Source organism: Caenorhabditis remanei, chromosome I (genome assembly GCF_010183535.1).
Source record: "Caenorhabditis remanei strain PX506 chromosome I, whole genome shotgun sequence".
Lineage (NCBI taxonomy): Eukaryota > Metazoa > Nematoda > Chromadorea > Rhabditida > Rhabditidae > Caenorhabditis > Caenorhabditis remanei.
Genome location: NC_071328.1, coordinates 15086990 through 15114923, shown reverse-complemented (window position 1 = coordinate 15114923; position 27934 = coordinate 15086990). Strand labels below are relative to the sequence as shown.

Sequence of the window (27934 nt, the reverse complement as noted above, 5' to 3'; positions counted from 1 at the left end):
TTTGGCTGAATATGGGCTGAAATTGGCTGAAAATCGCTGAAAAACTGAAATTTGCCTATAAAAACGAAGATTTTTGGGCTAAAAATCTCATTTTCCGGCTGTTTTGAGCACTTGATTCCGCTAGGAAACGCTGAAATCACGAAAAATTTACTGTAAATTGCGAAAAAAAAATGAAAATTTTCGAGCAGAAACCCGTAATGATGACCTAGAAAAACGGTTTTGAAAAACCTCGACCATTGATCGTCAAAAAACCAATTTTGAGCTAAAATTTTCATTTTTTTTGCCTTATTTCTTATTGAAAATGCTCGAAAACTCACATTGGGACGTTTTAGAACCGGAAAATTGGAATTTTTCATCCATGGCCTAGAAAAACCTCGGCCACCGATCATCAGATCGTTTTTTTCGATAAAAATGTTCAAAACCCCTCTGAAATGGCCCGGGGACGTTTTGAAACCGAAATCAACAGTTTTTGGTTGAAAAATTGCGAAAAAACTGGTTTTTATCGATAAAAACGAGGATTTTCGACCATTATGGCCTAGAAAAACCTCGGCCACCGATCATAACAGCAATTTAGAGATTTTTCGCATGATTTTCATTCGAAAATGCTCAAACACTCACTTTGGGACGTTTTCGAACCGGAAAATTGGAATATTTTCATCCATGGCCTAGAGAAACCTCGGCCACCGATCATCATGCCATTTCAACCCCAATTTCGAGATGAAAATCAATTTTGTGAATGATTTTCACTCGAAAATGCTCAAAAATCACTAAATTCGGGATATTTGAACATTTTCGACTGGAAATCATTCAAAAATCTGATTTTCACCTTGAAATTGATGTTGAAATGACGTGATGATCGGTGGCCGAGGTTTTTCTAGGCCATGGATGAAAATATTCTAATTTTCCGGTTCAAAAAAGTGAGTTTTTGAGCATTTTCAATGAGAAATGATATGAAAATTGAGTTTTTTTTGCTCAAAATTGGTTTTTTTCACGATCAATGGCCGAGGTTTTTCTAGGCCATGGGTGCCAATACATCCCGGAGCCGATTTTTGTGATTTTCGAGTGTTTTATGGTGAAAAAAGTGCAAAAAACGGTAAATTTCAGATTTTTCTCCATTTTCAGCCAAATTTCAGCCTTCTCCTAAGCCCCGCCCACCTTTCTATATATATTTTTTTTCGATTTTCAAATGTCTATTATTATTTCTAATCGTTTAACGATTATATTGTATTTATATTATCCCTCTTTTTCAGCATTTATATTCCATTTTCAGATTAATATCATTATTTTCATTAGGCCCCGCCCACTTTCAGAGACCACGCCCCCTTATACTTGATCTTCCATTTGCCTTTTATTCGGGAAAACTCTAATTTTTAACGGATTTTTTATTATAAATTTACGATTTTCAGCATTTTCTTGTTCTAAAAATTGGAAAAAAGGTCCCGCCCACTTTTAAGCCTAAGCCCTGCCCACTTTTTAGCATAAGCCCCGCCCTTTTTCAGCCCAAATTGACTAAGCTCCGCCCCTTTTCAGTTCGATTTCGAAATTTTTCGCCCCCTAGACTAAATCTCAGCTTGCTCCTGATGTTTATGTGCGTAGTCTTGTGTGTAGTTTGCTCCTCTAAACCCCGCCCACTTCATTTTTCTAGACAATGCAACACAAAACGACGACTCAAAAATGAGCCATTTTCCCGCTTAAATTTTTCATAACCCCTTTTTCCTTTTTTTTGTTTTCAAATAGTCTTTAGTCGCCTTTTAGGATCAAGCTGGCGCGCGTCTGACGCGTTTTTTCGAATTTCTGATTGTCTGGTGCGCCTTTGACGCGTTTATGAAGCCGTCGTTTCTTTCGTTTTTGCCACTTTCGAGTGTGCGACTGGCGTGCCTTTGGCGCGTTTTAGACGGTTTTTATCTAAAACTGAGGAAAACGCGTCATGGGCGCGCCAGATGGATCAAAATTGTCTTTAAAGCGTCAAAGGTACGCCAGACAATCAGAAATTTGAAAAAAAAGCGTCAAAAGGCGCGCCAGCTACCTACTTTTGGTCAGTCTGGCGCACCTTAGACGCGTTTTTTGTTATTTTTTGATCCAACTGGCGCGCCTTTGACGCGTTTTTGTGTTCTGTTTCGTTGTGTTATTATTACACTTTTTCTTTCACTTTTTTGCGATTTTTTGTTGATTTTTTGGTTAGTTTCACTTCTAATTAGTAGTTAATTGAAGTTAATTAATTGGATGACTTTTTTGAAATGGGGTACTGTAACATTTTGGGTTACTGTAGTTTTGAAAAGAGTACGCTTAGAGCTGGTATGAAAATGGGTGAAAATTGATCTGAAAAAGCGTCGAAAGGCACACCAGACAACTTGAAAATGTCGAAATTCGGGTTTGGATTCCAAGAACGCGTCAAAAGGCACGCCAGCCATTTTTCGATGATTTTCTAGGCGATCTGGCGCGCCTTTGGCGCGTTTTTCCAAATTTTTCATTGTCTGGCGTCGGAGGCGCGCCAAACATCCAAAATTATCGAAGATTGGCTGGCGCGCCTTTGACGCGTTTTTCGAACTTCTGATTGTCAAGCGTGCCTTTCTTCCCAAATCAGAGACAGTCTGGCGCACCTTCGGCGCGTTTTAGACGATTTTGATCCATCTGGCGTGCCTTTGACGCGTTCCGAAAGGTGAAATATTCAGAATTGGGGGATTGTGTCTGGCGCGCCTCAGACGCGTTTTTGACGATTTTGAATCATTCTGGCGTGCCTTTGACGCGTTCCCAGGAACTGCCCATTTTCCAAAATTTGAACACTCTGGCGCTCCTTTGACGCGCCTCTGAAGCGATTCGAGATCACCGGTCAGACGCTTTTTAGACGCTTTTTAGACGATTTTGATTCATCTGGACTGCCTTTGACGCGTTTTTCCAAATTTTTCATTGGCTGGCGCACCTTTGGCGCGTTTGAGAAGCCAACAAAACTGAAGAAAACGCGTCTAAGGTGCGCGAGACTGTAGTTGTAAATCCAAAAGTAGGTAGCTGGGGTGCCTTTTGACGCTTTTTTTTTCGAATTTCAGATTGTCTGGTGCGTCTTTGGTGCGATTATGAAGCTCTCTTTTCTTCAATTTTTGCTACTTTCGAGTGTGTGTGGCTGGCGCGCCTTTGACGCGCCTCTGAAGCGCTACCAGTTTTGATCCATCTGGCGCGCCTTAGACGCGTTTTGACCGCTTGCGGTCGTCTCTCATGTCAATCCAGTGTTGTTTATACACCCTGCTATCCCCCCTTTTCTCTATCTCTCTGCGTCTCTCTGTTGTCTGCGTCTCTCATCTCCCCGTACTTTCTCTCTCTCTTTCCTCACATCCTTTGCCATTTCAACTGGTGGAGAAGAAGAAGAATGTTTCTCATTTTGCCACCCTCCTCCTCCTTTTTTTCTTTTTGTCCCCTCCCCCTCACAACAATTGCACCCACATTTTATCTCTATCTCTTTCCACCCATTCCCCTTTAATGTTGAAAATTCACAAAAATTTGAGAAAAACTGCCAAAATTAGTGATTTTTACCTCAAAATAACCGGAAAATTCGATTTCTGACGTTGAAAACCATCGAAGACCTAATTTTCCATGTCGGAAACCACATTTTTAGCAAAAATTTGGCATTGCTCAAGGTGCACCACTATGAGAACGGGTACCGGGGTTCGATCCCGCTTGGGGTCAATTTTTCGAATTTTTCAAATGTTTTTCTGTTTTTAGTTGATTTTATCTTGTAGATCAAGACCAGGGCTCCATTTTTGTAGTTGACAACTTTTTGATAGCTCCGCCCACTTTTGAGATATGCGCCTTTAAAGATGCCTGAGGCTCTAGAATCCAAGAGCTGGCGCGCCGTTGGCGCAGACATGTCTGCGACGCTAGAATGGCTGTCTATAACAGGTTGGGGTGCCTGCGGCGCTAGAATCGTTTTATAAAATCGGCTGGGGCGCCTCCGGCGCAAAGATGGTTGTTAGTGGGGTGGCAGGAGAGGATCTTGTTGAAAGAGCTATATTTAAAGACCCATATCTCAAAAATGGGCGGAGCAAACAAAAAACATGCAATTGCAAAATTGTAGATCAAATCTAGGACAATATTTTTGTAGTTAACAATTTTCCGCTAGTTCCACCCACTTTTGAGATATGTGCCTTCAAAGTTGGAATTTGCCTAAATTAGTCTTTTTCAATGCGAAAATGTGATTTTTACCTCAAAATAACCGGAAAATTCGATTTCTGACGTCAAAAACTACTCAAAACCCAATTTTTCATGTTGGAAACCACATTTTTAACAAAAATTAAGTTTAGCCGAGTAGTTGTTGGTCAAGGTGCTCAACTATGAGAATGGGTACCTGGGTTCGATCCCGCTTGGAGTCTATTTTTGTAAATTTTTTATTTTTTCTGTTTTTAATTTATTTTATCTTGTAGATCAAAACCAGAGCTCCATTTTCCTAGTTGACAGTTTTCCGATAGCTCCGCCCACTTTTGAGATATGCGCCTTTAAAGATAGCTGCTTCAACAAGATCCCCACCTAATGCAACCATTTTTGCGCCGAAGGAGCCCCAGCCAATGAAAAAAACCGTTCTAGCGCCGCAGGCATCCTAGACAGTTATAAATATAGCATTCTAGCGTCGCAGACATGCCACGACACTTTTGCGCCGAAGGCGCGCCAGATTTTGGATTCCAGCGCCGCAGGTATGTTTAAAGGCGCATATCCCAAAAGTGGGCGGAGCTATCAAACTTTTTGGTCAGTGTAATTTAAAATTCATAACAAATAACTTTAATAGTTCAAAAACTTCATTCAATTAAAAGAAAATTTGTAGTTTATGTTTCATTGTAACCAATATTTTGTCATTTTATCGAATCCAACAATGCAACGAGACAACGACGAGAAGGCAATTCCATGACAACGGGTAGAGGATTCAGAATCTCAGAAGTTTCAGGTTCTTGTTTGAAATATTGATTTTCTGGTAGATCAAAACTGCTTCTAGAAACTTACTCATTTTGAAATAATTTTTGACCAATTCCAGGGGAATAGTAGAGTCGATGGTGGTGATCGTCGTTGGAAGGGGGGTAATGAATAGGGATGGGATGGGAAAAGGGGGCGGGGCTAAGGAAAGGGTCAACGTGTCAAATGTCAGACACGTGGAATAGTTACAGGGATATTCACGTAAAATAAAATTTAATTTGAATACCAAAAAATTAAAAAGGAACTTTTTTTTCGAAAAATCTCTCTTTTGAGACTTTTTATGACTTCATTTTTATGTTTTGTCTATAATAAGTTAAATACACTTTGTAGAACAAAACCAGGGCTACATTTTTGTAGTTGACAATTTTTTGATAGCTCCGCCCACTTTTGAGATATGCACCTTCAAATAGTGGGGTGAGGAGAGCGCGCCCTCAACATCGCCTATCTTCAAAGGCGCATATCTCAAAAGTGGGCGGAGTTATCAAAAAATTGTCAACGACAGAAATGGAGCCCTCGTTTTGTTCTACACAAAATGACAACGTTATACATATGTCTGTTGCAAGATTTCATTCTCTTAAACATGTATGTAGTCTGATCTCCCTTCTAGACAACTTCCTCCTATAATCATTTTTTTTGTCGTTTTCTAACGGGGTATCCTCCCCCCCCCCCCTCCTTCAATCTGGTTTGTTTTAATGGTTTAACCACCAGATGTACACATACATGAGTGTGTACGTACCTAGACAACGCATTCGAAAAAAACGGTCAAAAATTACTTTTTTCTCTCCGTCTCTGTCACACTGAAATCAGCAATTTTTTCCTCTTTTTGTTTTGTTTTTTTGTTTCCTTTCCACGTCGATGTCGTCGTCGTCACCCCCCTTTTTTGTGTTAACAAATACTTTTTTACCTAGAAGATGAAAATAAAGCGTCAAAGGAGCGCCAGAGTTTTGAAATTTTTTAAAAATGGGAGATTCCTGGAGCGCGTCTGAGGCACGCCAGCGTGATTCAAAAATGACAAAATTGAGGGAAACGCGTCAAAGGCACGCCAGATGGACTAAAAGCTCTGAAATTCTTCCGAAACAAGGGGCTCTCACGCGCCAAAGGTACGCCAGAATTTGTTGGAGCCTTTTTCATATGGAATAGAACGGGTGTGGGGGCAAAATAATGCGTTGATTAGATTTTTCTTTTTCTTTTTCTTGTTATTTTTCATTTATGTTCTGTCTGACTGGCTTTCTTGATTTTCTAAAAAAAAATTTCGAAAAATTCTACTTTTTGAGATTCATTCATGACGTCAATTTAATTGTTTTTCTATAATTTGTTAAATCCAATTTGTAGATCAAAACTAGATCTCCATTTTTGTAGTTGACGGTTTTTTGATAGCTCCGCCCACTTTTGAGATACGCGCCTTTAAAGATAGTTGTCTTAGAAGAAAAGGCGCGCGCTCTGCTGTCTTTAAAGGCGCATATCTGAAAAGTGGGCGGAGCTATCAAAAAGTTGTCAATTACAAAAATATAGCCCTGGTTTTGATCTACAGATTAAATATAAATTCAAATAAATCTGGTAGGAACTGAAGTCGTGACGGGATCTCAAAGTTGATCGATTTTCACTGGTTTGGCGCGCCGTCGGCGCGCCAAACTCAGTTTTCAAAATAAGTAGAATGTGTAGACAGACAAAAGACCGTGAAAATGTTGTTATTGTTTATATCTCTAACTGTCTCCCTCTCTCTTTCTCTCTCTCTCTCTCGTTGTCTGCGTCTCTCACTCTCTCCCCTCCACTCGCATGATTCACCTTTCTCCCCAATTTTCTCTTGAAAGTTGGCTTCCGATTTTTTTTTCTTTTTCTCTGATATCACTCACGTTTTGTGATATTAGGCGGTTGCCCACGACAACGCGCTGGCCATACATTGATTATAGGCAGAGAGACAGCTGAAAATATGTTAGAGCCCAGAAAATTTTCGTATTCTGGCTTGTGTAGCCGTTTTTACCCAAGTCATGCGTATAAAATATTTAAAATATTTAGATTTTCGTGTTCAGTCGACTCATTTCAGGTCAAAAAAGACTTTTTTTGAAAATTCTAGGATCGGGGGTACTGTAGTTGGGATCCTAGATCCTGGATCCTGGAAGATCACTACTGTGGGTTACTGTAGTTATTAAAGTCACTACCCGGTGGTTTGGGGTCCCCATGTCGCTTGGGATACTGTAAGTGACATCCCAGTTACCTGGGTTACTGTAGCTGGGGTCCGAGATCCAGGATCCAGGATCCCCCCCCCCCACACACAACTACAGTAATCCTTCTGTTACAGTAGCCACTAGGCCCCCATAGTCAGATTGCTTGGGATACTGTAGCCTCACTACTACAGCATTCCTAGCAAAAAAATCAGAATTTTAGGATCGGGGTACTGTAGTTGGGGTCCGAGATCCTGGATCCAGGATCCCCACACAACTACAGTAATCCTTCTGTTACGGTAGCCACTAGGAACCGGACCGCGTGCGATACTGTAGCTCCGGATCCTAAATCCTGGATTGCTGTACCCTCCCTACTACAGTATCCATCCTTAGAAAAAATTGAAAATTTTAGGATCGGGGTACTGTAGTTGGGATCCTGGATCCTGGATCCTGGAAGAGGACTACTGTGGGTTACTATAGCTACTAAAGTCACCACTTAGTACCGTATCCCTTAAATGGTGATTTAAATAGCTACAGTAACCTACAGTAGTCCTCTTCCAGGATCTAGGATCCCAACTACAGTACCCCGATCCTAAATTTTCAAATAAAAAGCGTGATTTTTTCTATTTTTTTAAATTTTTTTTACAACTTAACCAGAATTCCAGGATTCAAATCTACAATACCGTATCCCTTTAAGCATGAATGGTGACTTTAGCAACTACAGTAACCCACAGTAATTCTCTTCCAGGAACTGAGATCTAGGATCTAGGATCCCAACTACTCCGATCCTAAATTTTCCAAGTTTTTTTGATTTTTTATCTCAGCTACAGTATCCCAGGCAATCTAGATATCCTAAGCCACCGAGCATTCTTTAGTAGCTACAGTAACCCACCTCTTCCAGGATCCAGGATCTAGGATCCAACTACAGTACCCCGATCCTAAATTTTCAAAAAAATTTTGATTTTTCCTACTACAGTTTCCCAAGCTATTTTGGGATCCTAGGCTACAATAACCTGGTCGCTACAGTAACCCACAGTAGTCCTCTTCCAGGATCCAGGATCTAGGATCCCAACTACAGTACCCCGATCCTAAATTTTCCAAATTTTTTCGATATTTCCTACTACAGTATTCCAAGCTATTTTAGGATCCTAGGCTACAATAACCTGGTCGCTACAGTAACCCACAGTAGTCCTCTTCCAGGATCCAGGATCCCAACTACAGTACCCCGATCCTAAATTTTCAAATTTTTTTTGTCGTTTTTTCGCGATTTTCTCCAATTTTTCTCATTTTTTTCTATTAATGTGTACAATTTCTAGGTTTTAACATGCAAAACCAGGCCGTAATCAACCTACAACCGGGCTACGCGCCCCAACAAGCCAACCCGGTGCAGCAATTCCAAATGCAGCCAACAATCACCACGCAACCGGGCGCGTTCGTTCAACCGGCTCCCGGAGCCGTCTGGATGCCCCTCCCACCGGCCATCCAGGGTGTGCCAACGGGTCTCGAGTATTTGACCTACCTGGATATGATTATGGTACACCAGATCAAGGAGCTAATTGAGATAGTGACGGATTGGGAGACGAAGAATAAGTACGTGTTGAAGAATGCGAATGGCGAGCAGTGCTATTATGCGTTCGAGGAGTCCGGATGCTGTGAACGACAGTGTTGCGGACCGAATCGCGGATTCGTCATGCATGTCGTTGATAACTTTAAGAGGGTGAGGACGTCTTGAAATTTTTTTAAAGTTTTGTGAAAATCGACCAACTTTGAGATACCGTCACGACTTCAGTTCTGACCGGATTTATTTGCATTTACGCACAATTTGTAGATCAAATCAAGGGCTACATTTTTGTAGTGGACACTTTTTCGGTAACTCCGCCCACTATTGAGATATGCGCGCTCAAAGACAGGTACCTCACAGCACTGCAGTAGAAAGAAGAGGGAGACGCAGAGAAGCGAGATAATTTGGAAATTGCTTAAATTAGTCATTTAGGTGATTTTTACATCAAAATAACCGGAAAATCTCATTTCTGACGTTAAAAACAATTTAAAACTCAATTTTTTATGTAGGAAACCACATTTTTAGCAAAAATTTGTCCGAGAAGGGAAGGTGGACAACTATGAGAATGGGTACCAGGGTTCGATCCCGCTTGGCGCCAATTTTTCTGAATTTTTTAGTTTTTCTGTTTTTTGTTTATTTTATCTTGTAGATCAAGACTAGAGCTTTATTTTTGTAGTAGACAATTTTTTTTCTAGCTCCGCCCACTATTGCGATATGCGCCTTTAAAGATTGACGCCTATTGCTACCAAGGATACGATCTTAAAGGCACATGCATAACTGAAAAGTGGGCGGTGCTATCAGAAAATTGTTAAGAAAATGAAGAACCGGATTTGATCTACATCGTGCAAATAACAAATTTTGCAAAACAACAAAACTCGCTATTTAATACGACTTCAAAATGTGAAAAAAAGTGTTGAAAATTTTTTTTTTCTCAAATTTTTTCAGATTTTCTGGTGAAAACTCAAGTTTTTAAGTTGTTTTATATATTTTTTGATTTTCGATGCAGAGTATTTTTATATGAAAATAATAAAAACTCAAAAAAACTTAAATTATATGTTTGATTGGAAATTTAAATTAATTTTAGCAACAAAAAAAATCATTTTTTTTCAATTTTTCTCTGGTTTCAAAACATCATAGTGATATCTAAGCAATAATTTTCATAAATTTAGGTAGATCAAATCTAGAACTACATTTTTGTAGTTGACAATTTTCCGATAGCTCCGCCCACTTTTGAGATATGCGCCTTTAAAGACAGCAATCTTAGAACGAAGGGTAGGCAGAACCTTATCTTTAAAGGCGCATATCTCAAAAGTGGGCGGAGCTATCAAAAAATCGTCAACTGCAAAAATGTAGCCCTATCTTTGATCTCCAAGATTATATTCTTAAAAACCAAATTTTCAGGAAGTGCTCACCATCAAACGCGAGTTCAAGTGTTGCGGTGGCGGTTGCTACGGTTGCTTCGCTTGCGTCGGCTGCTGCCAACAAGAATGCGTCGTCGAGACGCCGTCGATGGGCGTTCTCGGTATAATTCGGCAACGGTGCGGTTTCATGTCGTCGAATTACGACGTGTGTGATGGTGATGGCAACGTGATCTTCCAAATCGATGGACCGTGTTGTTGTATGTTGTGCGGATGTCAGGATAAGGAGTTCCCGGTGAGTGGGCGGAGTCTTAAGCATAATCTTAGGTTTAGGCTTAAACAAAACGAAAAAAATCTTATATAATTAAAAAAATTTTTTACTTAGGCTTAGGCTTAGGCTTAAATTAGGCTTAGGCTTAAAACTCACTATTTTTTTTTTGCAGATCAAAACCGCCAACAACGGCACAATCGTCGGAGCGATCACCAAAAAGTGGGGAGGATGCTTCCGTGAGGCGTTCACCGACGCCGACACCTTTGCCGTCAACTGTAAGTCTGGAATTTCTGGAATTAGGCCACGCCCACTTTTTTGTTTTTTTCAGTCCCAGGAGATTTGGATGTGAAGTTGAAGGGAGTCTTATTGGGAGCGACGTTCTTGATTGTGAGTTGGTGTTGGGGTTACTGTAGTTCTGGGTTACTGTAGTTTTTGAAAATTGTATGAAGTGCAAAAAATTACAGTAAAAAAATGAAAAATTTTCAAAAAATGTTTTTTTTTTAAATTTAAAGAAAAATTTCCCCAATTTTTTTGAGACACCGTCACGGAACCTGAAATCAATCGATAATTCAAAATGTTATATTATTTTTGTAGATCAAAACTAGATCTCCATTTTTGTAGTTGACGGTTTTTTCCTAGCTCCGCCCACTTTTGAGATTTGCATCTTTAAAGTTTCTCATGTTATTTTTAACTCGAAAATGTGTTTTTTCATCATAATAACCGGAAAATTCTATTTCTGACGTTAAAAACTATCCGAAATCTGTTTTTCCATGTCGGAAACCACATTTCTAGCAAAAATTTAATTGGCCGAGTAGATCTTGGTCAAGGTGCACTACTTTAAGAATGGGTACCAGGGTTCGATCCCGCTTGGGGTCAATTTTTGAATTTTTTTTGTTTTTTCTGTTTTGGATCTATTTTATCTTGTAGATCAAAAATAGAGCTACATTTTTGTAGTTGACAACTTTTTGATAGCTCCGCCCACTTTTCAGTAATGCGTGTGCCTTTAAAGATAGCCTCCCGAGAAGGAAAAGCTCTCTTTAAAGTCGCATATCTCAAAAGTGGGCGGAGCTTTCAAAAAGTTGTCAACAACAAAAATGTAGCCCTGGTTTTGATCTACAAAACTAGTTAGAAACTAAAAATGTTGAATTCAATCTGACAGCTAGACAATGTCTCAAAGTTAGCCAATGTTTTTCTTCCAGGACTTCATGGAGTTCGAACAACAAAGCCAAAACCGTAACAATGGAGGTATGAATTTGATTTTTTCTTTAGTTGCGAAACGTCTCAGTTGCAAAACGTCCTAATCTTCTTATTTTCAGTTTAACACCATGTCCGTCCGTCACGCCTACAGTAACCCAACATACTAATTTATCGATTTTTTTGTTGCTTCAATTATCGACTTTTTCGAGAAGGTAGGTAGATCAAAAATTTCCAGCGACAGTCTCCTACAACAGCTAGCATCAATTCCAGGTGTCACCGTCGACTGCTGATTTTCTAAGCCCCGCCCACTTTTTATTTTTTGTCTAAGCCCCGCCCACTTTTTATTTTTTGTCTAAGCCCCGTCCACTTTTTCTCCCTGTGATGTTTGGTTCCTAATGATTCCCGCTCATTTTAAGCTTCGCCCCTTTTCCTCCGTTTTTTGAAATATTGTGAACAAAGCTCCGCCCCTTTCAACATTTCAAAATTTTGTAAACAAAGTCCCGCCCCTTTTAGACTCCGCCCCTTCTCCCTAACTGCAATTTTGTGAACAAGGCTCCGCCCCTTTTTCTCCTTTTTTCAGAATGTTAACAAGGTCCCGCCCATTTTAAGGCTCCGTCCCCTTTTTGAAATATTGTGACCGAGCTAAGCTCCGCCTCCATTTTTATTACTATTCGATCATCAAAATTCAATAAATCAGTCCTCCTCGTCTCCACTTCTTCGATCCTCTCCACAGTCATCGTCATTTTCATTTTTGGCGGGAAGCTGGGGCGCCTTCGACGCTTTCTCGTCCTCTTTCTCTTTCTCGTGGACTGATGCCGACGAATCGATTATATGAGAATTCGAGTTGACGGTGGGCTTGATGCGTAACGACGACTCCTCGACGGATCGCGATTTGGGCGTTTTCGCGTTCTGGAATTTTTAAAAAATTAGATTTCAGAAAAATTGGTCAACTTTGAGATCACGCGGTGGCTTTATCTGCTATTCCAATTAGATCATAACTTATATCATTGTATAGATCAAATCAAAAGCTACATTTTTGTAGTTGGCATTTTTATGGTAGCTCCGCCCACTTTTGAGATATGCGCCTTTAAAGATTTCAGCAGTCAAACACCCCGCTATCTTAAAAGGCGCATATCTCAAAAGTGGGCGGAGCTAGAAAAAAGTTGTCAACTACAAAAATGTAGCCCTGGTTTTGATCTACCTAAACATGTTGTTTTCAGCTCTGCCCCTCTTTTTTTAGCTCCGCCCACATTTGATAATTTCGGAATTTTTAGGTGACTGGTGGTTATTAGCCCGGAATGTTACTGAAATGGGGGGATTTTTTGAGAAAAAAAAATACTTTGAGTGGAATATCAAAAAAATATATATATAAAACCGCTTTAAAATGCAAAATATAAGTTTTCACTGGAAAATCTGAAAAAAAAAAATTTCTAAAACAAAATTTCAAAAGTTTTTTTTCACTTTTTGAAGTGGTGTAAAGTAGTAATTTCTAATTTTTTGGCGAAATTTGGTTTTTGACGCAAAAAACTGACTTATTAAAAGTTGTTTGTAAGAAAATTGCAATTGCCCGGCAATTTCGATGCAAAAACCATGTTTTTACGATAAAAATGTCTTTTTTGACGATTTCTCAACTTCAAATGCGCATATCTCAAAAGTGGGCGGAGCTATCAAAAAAGTGTCAAATGCAAAAATAGAGCACTGGATTCGATCTACAAGACAAAACAAAGTAAAACCAGAAAAAATTTAAAATTTAAAAACAATTTCACCCAGCGGGATCGAACCCTGATACCCATAGTTGTCAAGGCCCGGGCCGGGCCGGGCCGGGCCTTGTCGGCGAAATCAGGGCCCGGCCCGGGCCGGGCCGGGCTTAAGGCCCGGCCCGAAGGCCCGGCCCGAAGGCCCGGGCAAATTGGCGCGAAAGTCAAATTTTCAAATTTTTTCAAATTTTTTGAATTTTTTTGAATTTTTTTGCGAAAAAGTCACATTTTCGACTATCAGTCAGAAATAGAAGAAATTCTGAAAAATAGTCAAAAATGGTCACATTTCCGATGAAAAATTGAAAAAAATTGGAAAAAAAATTGGAAAAAAAAGGGTCGTTTTTTGAAGCCGGGCCTTCGGGCCGGGCCGGGCCTTGAAAATTTTCTACCGGCCCGGCCCGGCCCGGGCCTTCGGGCCTTGCCGGGCCTTGCCGGGCCGGCCCGGGCCTTGACAACTATGTTGATACCCATTTTCATAGTGGTGCACCTTGACCTTAACTTTCTCGGCAAACCAAATTTTTGTTAAAAACGTGAATTCCGACATGGAAAAAATATTTCTAATGGTTTTTAACGTCAGAAGTGGAATTTTCCGGTTATTTTGATGTAAAAATCGTATTTTGGCGTCAAAAATGACATGAGAAACTTTAAAGGCGCATATCTCAAAAGTGGGCGGAGCTAGAAAAAACCGTCAACTACAAAAATGGAGATCTAGTTTTGATCTACAATTATAATATAACATTTTGGATTATCGATTGATTTCAGGTTCCGTGACGGTGTCTCTAAATTATTTTTCTTGAAAAAATCCAATTATTGACTGTAATTTTTTGCACTTCATGCGATTTTTAGACTCCCCTACACCACCAACTCACTAGAAATAGTGTTTTTGATGCATAAGATTGAGTTTAAAGCGATTTTTTTGTGCGGAAAACTGCAATTTTCTTAATATTTCAACGTACAAGTCATGTTTTGACGGCTTTCAACGATTTTTCAACTTCAAGGCCGCTTATCCCAAAAGTGGGCGGAGCTAGAAAAAAGTTGTCAACTACAAAAATATAGCCCTGGTTTTGATCTACCGGACTCCACTTACACTGACACTTCTTGACTTTTCATTATCATCAAAAATGACCATCGGCTTCTGTCGTCTCTTCAGTTCACTATACTTGATTCCAGTCAACGGTTGGGTGCTGACGGATGGCGATACGGGCGGATTCGGTTGTTCTGGAGGCGATGGGACCAATTTCTTTGCTTTCTTCTTTGATTTCTTCTTCACGCATAGTACAAACATGACTGGCATCAGAACAAGTGTCGCTATTTGAATGTAACTGGAAAATTATAAAAAATTATTTGTATTAATGACTAAAATTGGTGTAACTCGGTTGGTTTTAGCGGTGGACAAGTTTTAAAAATAGTTTCAGACTTATGGAGATTTCAGCTTTCTGGTGATATATAAATTATGTTGTGTAGCTTTTGAAAACAGCTATTTATTTTTTTTTGAAAAATCGATAATTTTTATTTTATTTTTGGTAATCTCACTAACATTAGCATCTATATCTTAAAATCTGTCTCAGAAATTACTAGTCGAAATTGCTGAAAATCGGCTGGAATACTAAACCAGACATGCTTAACCAGAATATTAAAAAATTTACAAATTTTGTCAGTGAGTTTATCGAAAATTGGCAGTCGGAACTTACACTGACAAAATTACACTGACAAAAGTTACAGTAACCAAAAATGATTTTTCTCAAAATGTTTCTGATTGAAATTGCTGAAAATCGGCTGAAATACTAATTAAGACATGCTGAACAGGAATATAACAAATTTTTTTAAAGTTTGCTGTCTGGATTTTGAGATTTCGAGGTTTTACAGGAGTGGTATTACCGAAAATTAACAAATTATGACTAAAAGTGTCATTTTTTAATGGAAATTGGTGGAAATTGGCAGAAATGCTAAGGAATACAAATTAAACAAGAATATTACCAAATTTCAAAATATTTTCATTCAGCATGCCTTAATTGATATTTCAGCCAATCTTCAGCAATTTTGATCAAAAAGTTTTTCGAAAAATGACAATTTTAGTCAAAATTTGTTAATTTTTGGTAAAACTACTCCCTGTAAAAGCTCGAAATCTCAAAATCTAGACAGCAAACTATTATAAATTTTGTTATATTCCTGTTTAGCATGTCTGATTTAGTATTTCTGCCAATTTTCAGCAATTTCAATTTTTAATTTCTTGAGGAAAAATCAATTTTAGTATAATTTTGTCACTGTAAGTTTTGACGATGCCCAGTTTCTCTGATATTCAAAAATTGAATCTCAGAGATTCTAAAATATTTTAATTTATTGTGTCTTAGTTAGTGTTTCAGCCTATTTTTAGCAATTTTAATCTATAAGTTTTTAAGAAAAATCATTTTCGGTCACTGTAATTTTTTGTCAGTGTAACTTTGTCAGTGTAAGTTTTAACTTTCAATTTTTGATAAACTCATCGACAAAACTCGTAATTTTTTGCATATTCTTGTTAAACTTGTCTTAATTAGTATTTCAGTAAATTTTCAGCAATTTTGAACGATCGGTTTTCAAAAAAGGACACTTTTTAGTCATTTTTGTGAACTTTCAGCATGTTTTCTACCTATAAACCATGAAATCTCAAAATCTAACTTATGAACATTTATAATTTCTTAAATATTCTTGTTTGGCATGTCTTGATCAGTATTTCAGCCAATTTTCAGCAATTTTGACATGTAATTTTTTGAGAAAAAACAAAAAATTGGAGAAATTTCAAAAAATGCAATTTTGGATTAAAAATGTTTTTCCTTGATCTAATCAACTAGAAACGCTAGAAAATTGTGAGTATATAATTAAAACATTCCTAATCTAAAAATGTCTGAAATTTTAAGATTTTTGGCCTTAAAAGTGGCGATTTCTTGATAGATGCCTAGCTTTCTATCCAGAGATTTCAAAAATTTCCCTATTTATTTATCGAAATTTTTACATAAATATGTTTAGCATGTCTAAGTTAGTGTTTCAGTCAATTTTCAACAAAATTTTTTTGAGAAAAATCATTTTTGAGCACTGTAATTTTTTGTCAGTGTAACTTTTTGTTAGTGTAGTTTGTCAGTGTAAGTTCCGACTGCCAATTTTCGATAAATTCACCGAGAAAATTTTTCAATTTTTGCATATTCTCGTTAAGCATGTCTTAATTAGTATTTCAGCCAACTTTCAGCAATTTTCATCAACGAAATTTCGAGAAATCCCAATCAAAAAGATTTCGCGCCAAAAAGTTCGACAGAGCGCACTTGGCACCCCCTTACAACTCACTCAATCATCTCCATCGTTGTAAAAATCAAAAATAATTTCAAATCAATCAATAAATTTATTTTTCTATAAAATTTAATAAAAAAATTTAATCCACGTAGCACCAAAATGAAAATGTCAAGGGGAAAAAGAAGAAACTAATCGTTGTGTTTTTTGTTGTGAAAAGTGAAAAAATCAATCAATAAAAGCGGAATGTACAGAAACCGAAATTGTACCGTATTCAAGGGAGAGAGAGAGAGAGTGTGGAAAAACGAGAGACGCAGGAATTTTTTGAAAAAAAGCTTTAAAAAAAGATATGAAAAGAGATCGAATCAATACAATAAAAGTTGTGTGATCTACAAAAATCTAAAAATTATCATCACGATGACGGAAAAGAAGACGTTATGTATTCTGAATCCCGACGACGTCGCCTCCATTTGGACACTTCTGACGGCGAGAGGCGACGTGTGGAGGCCACCGAAATCTCCGGTTTCCCGATCGGTACCGTACAAGACGAGCTCCCATTTCACTAGTTCGGCGTCTGGAGAAAAAAAAGTTGTAGATCAAAAAACATTTTTTAAATCGACCAACTTTGACGGACCGTTTTGAGCTACATTTTTGTCCAAAATTGAAAATTTTTAAATCGTCGTGTAGATCAAATCAAGAGCTTCATTTTTGTAGTTAACACTTTTTTGATAGCTCCGCCCACTTTTGAGATATGCGCTTTTAAAGATAGCAACCTAGATGTGCGAGAGAGCGTGCGAAACGAGGAGGGTGTCTCGTTTCTCTGCGTCTCTCCCCTCCTCCTTCTTGCAGCACCTCGGCGCCTATCTTTAAAGATGCATATCTCAAAAGTGGGCGGAGCTATCAAAAAACTTTCAACTGTAAAATTATAGCCCTATTTTTGATCTACGTAACCATGTAAAAAAATTAACTTTAGACAAGAAATAAGCTCAATACGGGGTTACAAAGTTTCGAAATTTTTTTGTTTTTTCAGTGAAAAATGATTATTTTTGTTATTTTCAAAGAGCTATCCTGATGTCAGGTATAGCAGGAGTTTGAAAATTTTAATTAATTTGTGTAGATCAAAACCAGGGCTACATTTTTGCTGTGAAAAGTTTTTTGCTAGCTCCACCCACTTTTGAGATATGCCTGTGCCTTTAAAGATAGCCTCCCGAGAAGAGCGTTCTCTCTGTTGTCTTTAAAGGCGCATATCTCAGCAGTGGGCGGAGCTATCAAAAAGTTGTCAACTACAAAAATGTAGTTCTATTTTTGGTCTACAAAACATTATAAAAATATTGACTTTTGGAAAAAATTTAAAGTCAAAGACGGGAGGTCAAAGTTGGGAAAATTTTTCAAAATTATTTTTTTTTGCATTTTTCAAAGTTTGCCGATTTTCCATATTTTTTGGGAGTTTTTTTTTGGTTTTTCTCTGCCAAATCCTTGTCAAACAACTCACCATCCCATCCATCATTATCAATCTCCAAAATCCACAACCCGGCCGCCTGCTCTCCCCAATTATGCGTCGTCATGAACGCCCAATCGGTGAAACCGCTACGTGACGTGTCACGCGCTCGCTTCGTTAGCAACGTCGATTTTGTGCCTAAAAAAGTTATTTTTGATCTACAATTTTTTGCTTGGGTTACTGTACCTGAAGGAGATGTCAGATAGATTTGGAGGTCTCCTCGTTTTGGTGCTTTTAGGGTGACTATCGCCTGCACGTGTTCCACATAAGACACTTTGTTCTCCTCGGCGGCTGCATAGCATCCGTCCGAGTAGAGTTGAAGTTGGAGACGGTTTCCATTTGGAATATTTCTGCAAGAATAATTTTAAATGTGTTGGAAGAAATTTCAATTTTTCCCTAAAAATAACTCAAAATGTGGTCAACTTTGACCATCCATATTGAGCTCCGCTTTTGTCCAAAATCAAAAAGTTTTAAATTGTTTTGTAGATCAAAAACAGGGCTACATTTCTTCAATTTACAACTTTTTGATAGCTCTTACCACTTTTGAGATACGCGCCTTTAAAGATGGGTACCTCTCAGCACTGCAAGGGGAAAGAGGGAGAGACGCAGAGAAGCGAGACACCCTCCTCGTTTCGCACGCTCTCTCGCCCCCACCAGGGTGACTGAGTTTAAAGGTGCATATCTCAAAAGTGGGTGGAGCTATCAAAAACTTGTCAACTGCAAAAATGTAGAGCTAGATTTTATCTACAAAAATATATAAATTTCAAAAATTTCGAATCAAAGTTTACAAAGTTACAAGATACCAAAATCTAAGAAATTTTCTTTCAAAAATGTTGATTTTGAGCAAAGTTACAACGCTCTAGAAGTGATGGCCTAGAACTTCATATCTGAGATTTCTAGGCCATCAAAAAATTTTCAGAGTAACTTTTGTCAGTGTAACTTTTGTCAGTGTAATTTTTGTCAGTGTAAAAAATTATTTAATTAATTTTCAAAAAATAAAAATAAAAACTCACTTATACCTGCTCGGATAAAACTGTCGACACCTATGTTGCTCATCAACCCGTTTCCAAATCTTCGCCAACTTCACCATCGCCCCAGCATCCATCAACCCATACCCGAAACTATGTGACACATTCCTCCCGACTCCATTTGTAGTCCAATCGCCAGCTCTCAAGTTGATAGGCTTGGCGGTTCGAATCACAATGTGTTGAAGGTCTCGCCACGTCAATTGTGGATTCGCCTCGAGCGCCAACGCGACGATACCAGCGGCCAACGGGGCGCTGGCACTGGTACCTGTATGCATGTTAGTGCACGCGTGGTGTAGATCAGTCGTCACGATCATTTTCTCTCCGGTTGCACCGCTGGAGTAGGTGGTCGCTAGAGTGGAGCTACACGCTTCAGAGTACCATGGAATATTGCCGTTTTCAGTGGCAGATGATATTGAGAGAGTGTAAATCGAATTGGTGTAACCGTCGCAGTTACAAGAGTCCGCATCTTTTCCACCGTTTCCGGATGCCCACACAAAAATGGATCCCTTTCCTTTTCGTCCCATTGTGATGCCTTTCTCGAATGCGCTACGTGTTAGCTTTGCTGGTCCGTCGACGGTACGACCGTCATCGTCGGGACCCCACGAGGCGCTGGAATATATAAAATAATTAGTAAATGTCGCAAACTACACTGACCAAATTACACTAAAATTGATTCTTCTCAAGAAATTACCAGTCGAAATTGCTGAAAATTGACTGAAATACTAAATCGGACATCTTGATTGAAAATATGCAAAAATTAACAAATTTTGTCAGTGAGTTTATCAAAAATTGGCAGTCGGAACTTACACTGACAAAAAGTTACACTGCCAAAAAGTTACAGTGACCAAAAATGATTTTTCTCAAAATCTTGCTGTTAAGACACGCTGAACTAGAATATAACAAAATTTTTAAAAGTTTGCAGTCTAAATTTTGAGATATCGAGGTTTTACAGGGAATAGTTTTACCAAAAATTAACAAATTATGAATGAAACGTCATTTTTCGAAAACTTTTCGATCAAAATTGCTGGAAATTGGCTGAAATACTAATTAAGACATGCTGAATAAAAATATTTTGAAATTTTGTTATATTCTTGTTTAATTTGTATTCCTTAGCAATTCAGCCAATTTCCAGCAATTTTGACTGATATGTTTTCGAAAAATGACACTTTTAGTTATAATTTGTTAATTTTTGGTAAAACTACTCTCTGTAAAACCTCGAAATCTCAAAATCTAGACAGAAAACTATTATAAATTTTGCTATATTCCTGTTTAGCATGTCTTAATTAGTATTTCAGCCGATTTTCAGCAATTTCGACTTTTAATTTTTTGAGAAAAATTAATTTTAGTATAATTTGGTCAGTGTAAGTTTTGACAGCCCCAATTTCTCTGATATTCAAAAATTGAATCTCAGAAATTTTGAAATATTTTTATGCAACGTGTCTTATTTAGTATTTCAGCCTATTTTCAGCAATTTTAAAGGTGGACTAAACTCAACTCTGATATTTTCATAGAATAATGTATGAGTACCGGTGAGTTCATTTTCATATCGAAAAAAATTTAAAAATCGGTCTGGAACCCGCTGAGAGCGATCGCCGGTGAGTTTGGGCATTTCGGTGGCTGGTGAAAATTGGCGGTATGGCTCAGAAATTCGAGTTCAGTCGTATGTTCCTTTGTTCATTTCCGTGAGTTCATCTTCATATTTCAAGAATTTTTCAATTCGGTTCATTCCCCGCGGAGAACGAGCGGCGAAACAGTTTGGGCATTTCTGTGGGCGTGGAACATTCTAGAACTTTTTCGAAAATGTTGTTTTTTTCGAGTTTTCTTCGTTTTTTCTAACATTTTTGTAATAATTCAATCAATTTTTGCCGTTTACTTTCGAAATTATTGAAAGAAAACAACAAAAATGACCGAAAATAGCGTTAAAATTTGAAAAATTCAACATGGCCGAAGTCGAATTTCTAGGCCACCGAAATGCCCAAACTCACCGGCGATCGCTCTCAGCGGGTTCCAGACCGATTTTTAAAATTTTATCGATATGAAAATGAAATCACCGGTACTCATACATTATTCTATGAAAATATCAGAGTTGAGTTTTGTCCACCTTTAATAGATAAGTGTTTGAGAAAAATCATTTTTGGTCACTGTAACTTTTTGTCAGTGTAACTTTGTCAGTGTACTTTGTCAGTGTAAGTTTTGACTTTCAATTTTTGAAAAACTAATCGACAAAATTCGAATTTTTTGTATATTCTTGTTGAGCATGTCTGATTTGATATCTTAATCAGTTTTCAGCAATTTCGACTTGCAATTTCTCCAGAAATATCAATTTTAGTATATTTTGGTCAGTGTAACTTACATGGCCTAGAAATTTCTCATTTTTTACCAAGTCCCGCCCCTATCCCTATCATACCAACGCAAACTCATTCATTCATTTTATTTCCGAATATTTAGAAAATATTTCTCACGTACCTATAAATATCGATATAATCCGCATTATGTCCGACAGACGCCGCCTCCACCGCATCCGTCACATCACCATCCAACATCCGAATCCCACCAATTCTCGCGTTATACGCTATCCCAACAATACACAAACTATTATTAAATATCGCCGCCACCTCTCCAGCACACCGTGTCCCATGTCGATTCTCATCCGAAAACTCATATCGAGGCATCGGATCACTATCCCGATCGTTGACATCGTACGACGCTCGTTCGTCATAATTCGGTGAGATATCCGGATGGGTTCGTTCGAGACCGTCGTCTAGAATTGTCACAACGACCCCTTTTCCCGTGTAGCCAAGGTCCCACGCCTCCTTCACGTTGTGGTCCATACGGGCGGTGAAGTCGTGGTCGTTTTGGCCGCGGTTCTGCAAAAAATTGGACGTTTTTAACATGAAAAATCACTTTTTGAAAAAAAAATTACCAATTTTTTTACACCGACAAAAGTTACACTGACAAATTTTTCTCACGCCTTCAGTGACCTAGAAACCCCTAACTTGGCTTTCCAGGCCACCAGAAGTCAATGGCCTAACAATGAATTTCTAGACCATCACTTCGAAAGTTCAAAACCCATATTTCTAAAAACTGAAAATTAGTGAAATCAGAGCTAAAATTGGTCGAAATTTTTTTTAGATTTTTGCAAAAAATCGATCGATATGAATTTCTAGGCCACCACATCTGTAATTTTGCTCAAAATCAAGTTTTCAAAAAACCGGAAAAAAAATCTCAAAATTAGTGGGAATGAGTTAAAAATGGTTGAACATTATTTAGATTTTGCTTCCTTGTAACATAAAAATCAACCAACTTTGACCGCCCGTCTTGGGCTCCGATTTTGTCCAAAACTGAAAATTTTTAAACTATCGTGTAGATCAAAACCAAGGCTACATTTTTGTAGTTGGCAACTTTTTGATAGCTCCGCCCATTTTTGAGATATACGGCTTTAAACTCAGTCACTCTCCTGGGGGCGAGAGAGCGTGAGAAAGGAGGAGGGTGTCTCGCTTCTCTGCGTCTCCTCCCCTCTCCCCTCCGCAGTGCTGTGAGTAAACTATCTTTGAAGACGCGTATCTCAAAAGTGGGAGGAGCTACCAAAATGTTGTCTATTGCAAAAATGTAGCCCCAGACTTTATCTACAAATTGATATAAAATATTTAATTTTGTACAATACCAGTGTTCAGGACACCAAGTCAAAGTTGACTGATTTTCAGAAGATTTTCAGAAAATTTTCAAAAAACAGTGTTTTTTTTTTCAAAAAGCATTTTCCACTCACCAAGTACCACATATCAGTCCATAACGGGTCGTTTGGATCGGGATGTTTTCTATTCCTCGATTTGCTCACTTGCCGTCCCTCATCCTCCTCAATTATCTCATTATCATCCGTATGCCGCTTGATCCGTCGATAGCCTCTCTTCACTCGCCTCTTCGCCACTTGTTGCTCCATCCACATCACATCTTCTTCGTGTTGAAGTTGATTCGCCGAGAGACTTCTCGTTTTTCTCGCTGATCGAGACTTTTTTCGATCGTCACGGAACAGATAGAACTCGTCACCCGGAATTATCTGGAAAAATCGATTTTTATTGTTTTTAAAGACGTCGGATAGATTTGAAACGTAAATGATTGTGTAGATCAAGTCTAGGGCTACATTTTTGTAATTAAAAATTTTTTGCTAGCTCCGCCCACTTTTGAGATATGCGCCTTTAAAGATGCCTGCGGCACTAGAATCCACGAACTGGCGCGCCTTCGGCGCAAACGTGCCTGCGACGCTATAATGATAATTTACAACTGTCTGGGGTGCCTGCGGCGCTAGAATCGTTATTTAGAATCGCCTGGGGCGCCTTCGGCGCAGACAAAAATACAGTGACAAAGAAGTTGCTAATCTTTGAAGGGGTTTGATTAGCAATTTTTTTGACATTGTATTTTTATTTGCGCCGAGGGCGCCCCAGACAATTTTAAATAACGATTCTAGCGCCGCAGGCACCCCAGACAGTTTCAAATAATTATTATAGCGTCGCAGACATGTCTGCGCCAAAGGCGCGCCAGATTGTAGATTCTAGCGCCGCAGGCATATTTGAAGACGCATATCTCATAGTGGGCGGAGCTAGCAAAAAATTTTCAACTGAAAAAATGGAGTACTAGGTTTGATCTATATAATCATATAAACAAATTTTAAATGCAACTTTTTCTAATTTTATAAAAAGCTTCTGCAAGCTTTCAAATTTTACCAAAACTAAAAAAAAAATTGTTTTAATTTTCAGTTGAAAAGAAAGTGTTTTTGCATGGAAAAATAGGTGGTAAATAGTTTTTAACGTCGGAAATGTAATTTTCCGCTTATTTTGATGTAAAAATCACATTTTAGCGTAAGAAATGACAGTTTTGCTCAATTTTTGCGAACTTCCAACTTTGAAGACGAATATCTCAAAAGTGGGCGGAGCAAGCAAAAAATTTTCAACTGCAAAAATGAAGCCCTAGAGTTTATCTATTTAGCCATAAAATTTATAAACACCGTCAAATTTATTTTCAGAATAACTCACCGGACCCAAATTAGTGTACCCGTATTTGTTGGCCAACCGCTCGGCATCCTCCACTTTTCCTCCAGCTATTCGTACCGCCCATTCGTTTGTATAAGTCCGTCGCATTGGTGAAGCAATTGATGATACTGTAGTGGTGACGTCATCATCGAACTCTCCGGGTGATTCTGTTGTCGAGTGGGCGGAGCCTATTAATAATAGGAATAAGGAAATTGTGAGAAGTTGTGTGAAGACCGAAGAACAGTGTCGGTAGCTAAATGAATTATTTTTGGCCATTATTGATTGATTTATTGATTGATTCGTGTCGTCCCGGGAATCGCCCTATCGCATGATGAATTTCCGTTGGTATGATAGGGATAGGGGGCGGGGTTTGGCCAGGTAGTTTTCTGGAATAATGGATAAATTGAGAAATTGATACGAAGAGAACGATAAGATTGAGAAGATAAAAAAAAAGAAATTGAGGAAATTTTAAAGTATGCAATTTACATGGCCTAGAAATTTCTAGGCCATGTAAATTACAATGACAAAATTTACAATGACAAAAGTTACAGTGACCAATTTAATGCGATTTTTTTAAACTAATTGATCAAAATTAATGAAAATTGGCTGTAATACTAACTAAAACATGCCGAATAAAAATATTTTAAAATTTATGAGATTCATCTTTTGAATATCAGAGAAATCGGGCTGTCAAAACTTACACTGACCAAATTATACTAAAATCAACTTTTCTCAAGAAATTTAAAGTCTAAATTGCTGAAAATTGGCTGAAATATTAATTAACACATGCTGTATAAGAACATTCAGGAAATTATATACATGCCAAAATTAACAAAAATGATTTAAAATGATTTTTCTTTAAAATGTACTGTCTGAAAATAGAAAATGTTGGCTGAAATACTAATTGAGACATGTTAAACAAGAATATAACAAAATTCATAAAAGTTTGCTGTCTAGATTTTGAGATTTCAAGGTTTTACAGGCAGTGGTCTTACCAAAAGTTAACAAAGATAGAAAAACGTGCCATTTTCCGAAATCTTATTAGACAAAATTGCTGAAAATTGACAGTGATACTAATTAAGACATGCTTAACAAGAATATTCAAAAATTTATAAATTTTGTCGGCGAGTTTATCGAAAATTGGAAGTCGGAACTTACACTGACAAAAAGTTACACTGACAAAAATGAATTTTTTCAAAATTTTGCAGAACGAAATCATTGAAAATTGGCTATCCTAGGCCCCTAGTGTCAAAAATCTTAAATTATTTGAAATTTTATAATTAACAATGTTTTAATTGATAATTCAACTAATATCGAGCATTTTCAGAAAAAATTAGATTTTCAAAAAATGCAAAAAAAAAATGAAATTAAAATTAGAAACACGGTTTGCGGTCTGAAATTGGAAGAAAAATCTATAAATAATAGCTCAAAAACTATGAAAAAAGGAACCCTGGTTTGAAACTCTCTGGAACGTTCTAATCGAGAACCAATTTAGAAAAAAAGGAATCTGACTGAAAAAATAGTAAAAAAATAGAAAAATGAGTCATATTCTAGAAATCCCGTGGCTTAAAAACAGGAGAGAGAGAGAAGAAGTAGGAGAGAGTTAGACGAAAAAAGAAAGAGAGAATGCTCTCTCTCTCTCGGCCACAGAGCCAACACCATTTAAGAAAAGAGGGGGACACAAATTTATTCAGTTATTGCGTGCTCCCCCCTCTATCCCTTTCCGTTTTTCAAAAAAAAGGGGGGGGGGGTCCAAAATTTGGGGAAAAGAGTCCAAATTCATCTTTCTGCCAGAATTGAAAATTGAATGACTGAGGAAGGACTGAGATTCATGAATTTTAGATGATTTGACCTTTCTGGAAATCGGAAATCCGGATTTTTATGAGTCATACAGAGATAAAAGCGGAAATAAAGACGGAAATGGAATGAATGAATGAATTTGCGTTGGTATGATAGGAGTAGGGGCGGGGTTTGGAAAAAAATGAGAAATTTCTAGGCCATGTAAGTTACACTGACAAAAGTTACACTGTCAAAAGTTACACAGACCAAAATATCCTGAAATTGATTTTTTCTTGAGAAATTAAAAGTCGAAAACGCTGAAAATTGGCTGAAATAGCAAATAAAACATGCTTAACAATAATATGCAAAAATTTATAAGTTTTGTCGTCGAGTTAATCAAAAAATGGCAGTCGGAACTTACACTGACAAAAAGTTACACTGACAAAAAGTTACAGTGACCAAAAATGAATTTTTTCAAAATCTTGCTGAAAATAGGCTGAAACACTAACTAGGACACGATGAATAAAAATATTTCAACATTTCTGAGATTCATCTTTCAAATGCCATAGAAATTGGGCTGTCTAAACTTACACTGACCAAATTTTACTGAAATTAATTTTTCTCAAGAAATTACAAGTCGAAATTGCTGAAAATTGGTTGAAATATTGATTCAGACATGCTGAACAGAAATATAACAAAATTCATAATAGCTTTTTGTCTAGATTTTGAGATTTTGAGATTTCGGGGTTTTACAGGGAGTGGTCTCCCTAAAAGTATGCGCTAAGCCTATGTACTACTCACCACCCCAAAACCTCCCAAATCTCCCCCAAAAAATCACAAAAAGAGCGGACATCATCATCATCATTATTTTGCACTCCTCTTCTCCTCGGAGCCAAAAAGGGGAAGCTCCTTGGGGAAATGAATGAAAAGAGCATACTACATTACTTTTCCTCCCTTACTCAGACTCCGCCCACTTTGGAAGGCCGGATAATAAAAACGGGTGGTACGAAGAACAGCTGGAAGTACATAAACGGGTTGGTCTATAAATTTTAATGAAGAAAAGGGGCAGCTGGGAGGTTTAAAAAGTAAAAAATAGGGTAACTTCGACACAGTATAACCACACCAGATTTGGTCCAAAATCAAAAATTCTTGGGTGGTTATGTAGATCAAAACTAGAGCTACATTTTTGTAGTTGACAATTTTTTGATAGCTCCGCCCACTTTTAAGATACACGCGCTCAAAGTTAGGTACTTGAGAGAGCGAGAGGACGAAAGGAGGAGAGACGCAGAGAAGCGAGACGCTCTCCCCCAGCAATCTGGGTGCATAACTTTAACCGTGTTTATCTCAAAAGCGTGAATAGCTATCAAAAAACTGTCAACTACAAAAATGTAGGCCCGGTTTTGATCTACAAGATGAAATAAAAATCAATAAAATTGGTTGGAAAATTATGGAGCGACGGGCTCACCAATTTAAATTTTCAAAAAAATTTTTGAAATTTTTTTTTTCCAAAAACGTTTCTAGTGTTCTTTCGATCGGTTTGCGGAGTGGTGTTTTCCGCGGAGTCTTTTGTGTGTTTGTGTTCAGATATAAATGTACATAAACCGGAGAAAGGGAAGGTGGGGAGAAGCCCTCCCCTACAAGGCGAGAGCAAACAAGGATGACCCCGAAAATGAATTGGAAAAAGGGGAAAACGGATAGATGACACCTTGTTGGATTGGATGGACACACAGGAGATCGCACCACCTGTCAGAAGGCACAAAAATACAAAAAAAAACTATTTTTTTTGTTTTTACGGAGCTTTAGGGACAGTGTTCGGTGAAAATGAGAAATCATTTGACTTTGAGATTCCGTCATGGGTTACGGTGTTGTCCAAGACTTTTGATTTTGTGTTGTTCGTGTAGATCAAAACCAGGACTACATTTTTGAAGTTGACACTTTTTTGATAGCTCCGCCCACTTTTGAGATAACCGGTTTTGAAGTTGGAAATTCAAAAAATTGATGAAAAACTGCCATTTTTCCGCCAAAATGTGATTTTTACATCAAAATAACCGAAAAATTCCATTTATGACGTTAAAAACTATGCAAAAC

The 27934-nt window shown here is 37.9% G+C and overlaps 3 protein-coding genes across 3 annotated transcripts; 1 reads left to right on the top strand and 2 right to left on the bottom strand.

Moving 5' to 3' along the window:
* Window positions 1-8439: 8439 nt before the first annotated feature.
* GCK72_003241 (uncharacterized protein) lies at window positions 8440-10734 on the top strand (the record flags this gene model as incomplete). The annotated part of the gene is made up of 4 exons (XM_003091299.2): window positions 8440-8832; window positions 10078-10329; window positions 10478-10580; window positions 10634-10734. 4 exons carry the CDS (start codon window positions 8440-8442, stop codon window positions 10732-10734), a joined length of 849 nt encoding a protein of 282 aa, XP_003091347.2.
* A 1461-nt stretch (window positions 10735-12195) lies between these two features.
* GCK72_003240 (uncharacterized protein) lies at window positions 12196-16588 on the bottom strand (the record flags this gene model as incomplete). The annotated part of the gene is made up of 3 exons (XM_003091302.2): window positions 12196-12411; window positions 14347-14581; window positions 16575-16588. The coding sequence occupies 3 exons, from the start codon at window positions 16586-16588 to the stop codon at window positions 12196-12198; spliced, it is 465 nt and encodes a 154-aa protein (XP_003091350.2).
* A 318-nt stretch (window positions 16589-16906) lies between these two features.
* On the bottom strand, window positions 16907-24175 carry GCK72_003239 (uncharacterized protein; the record flags this gene model as incomplete). The annotated part of the gene is made up of 7 exons (XM_003091300.2): window positions 16907-17091; window positions 18010-18153; window positions 18202-18365; window positions 19029-19652; window positions 21510-21910; window positions 22810-23097; window positions 24071-24175. The coding sequence occupies 7 exons, from the start codon at window positions 24173-24175 to the stop codon at window positions 16907-16909; spliced, it is 1911 nt and encodes a 636-aa protein (XP_003091348.2).
* Between the last annotated feature and the right edge of the window lie 3759 nt (window positions 24176-27934).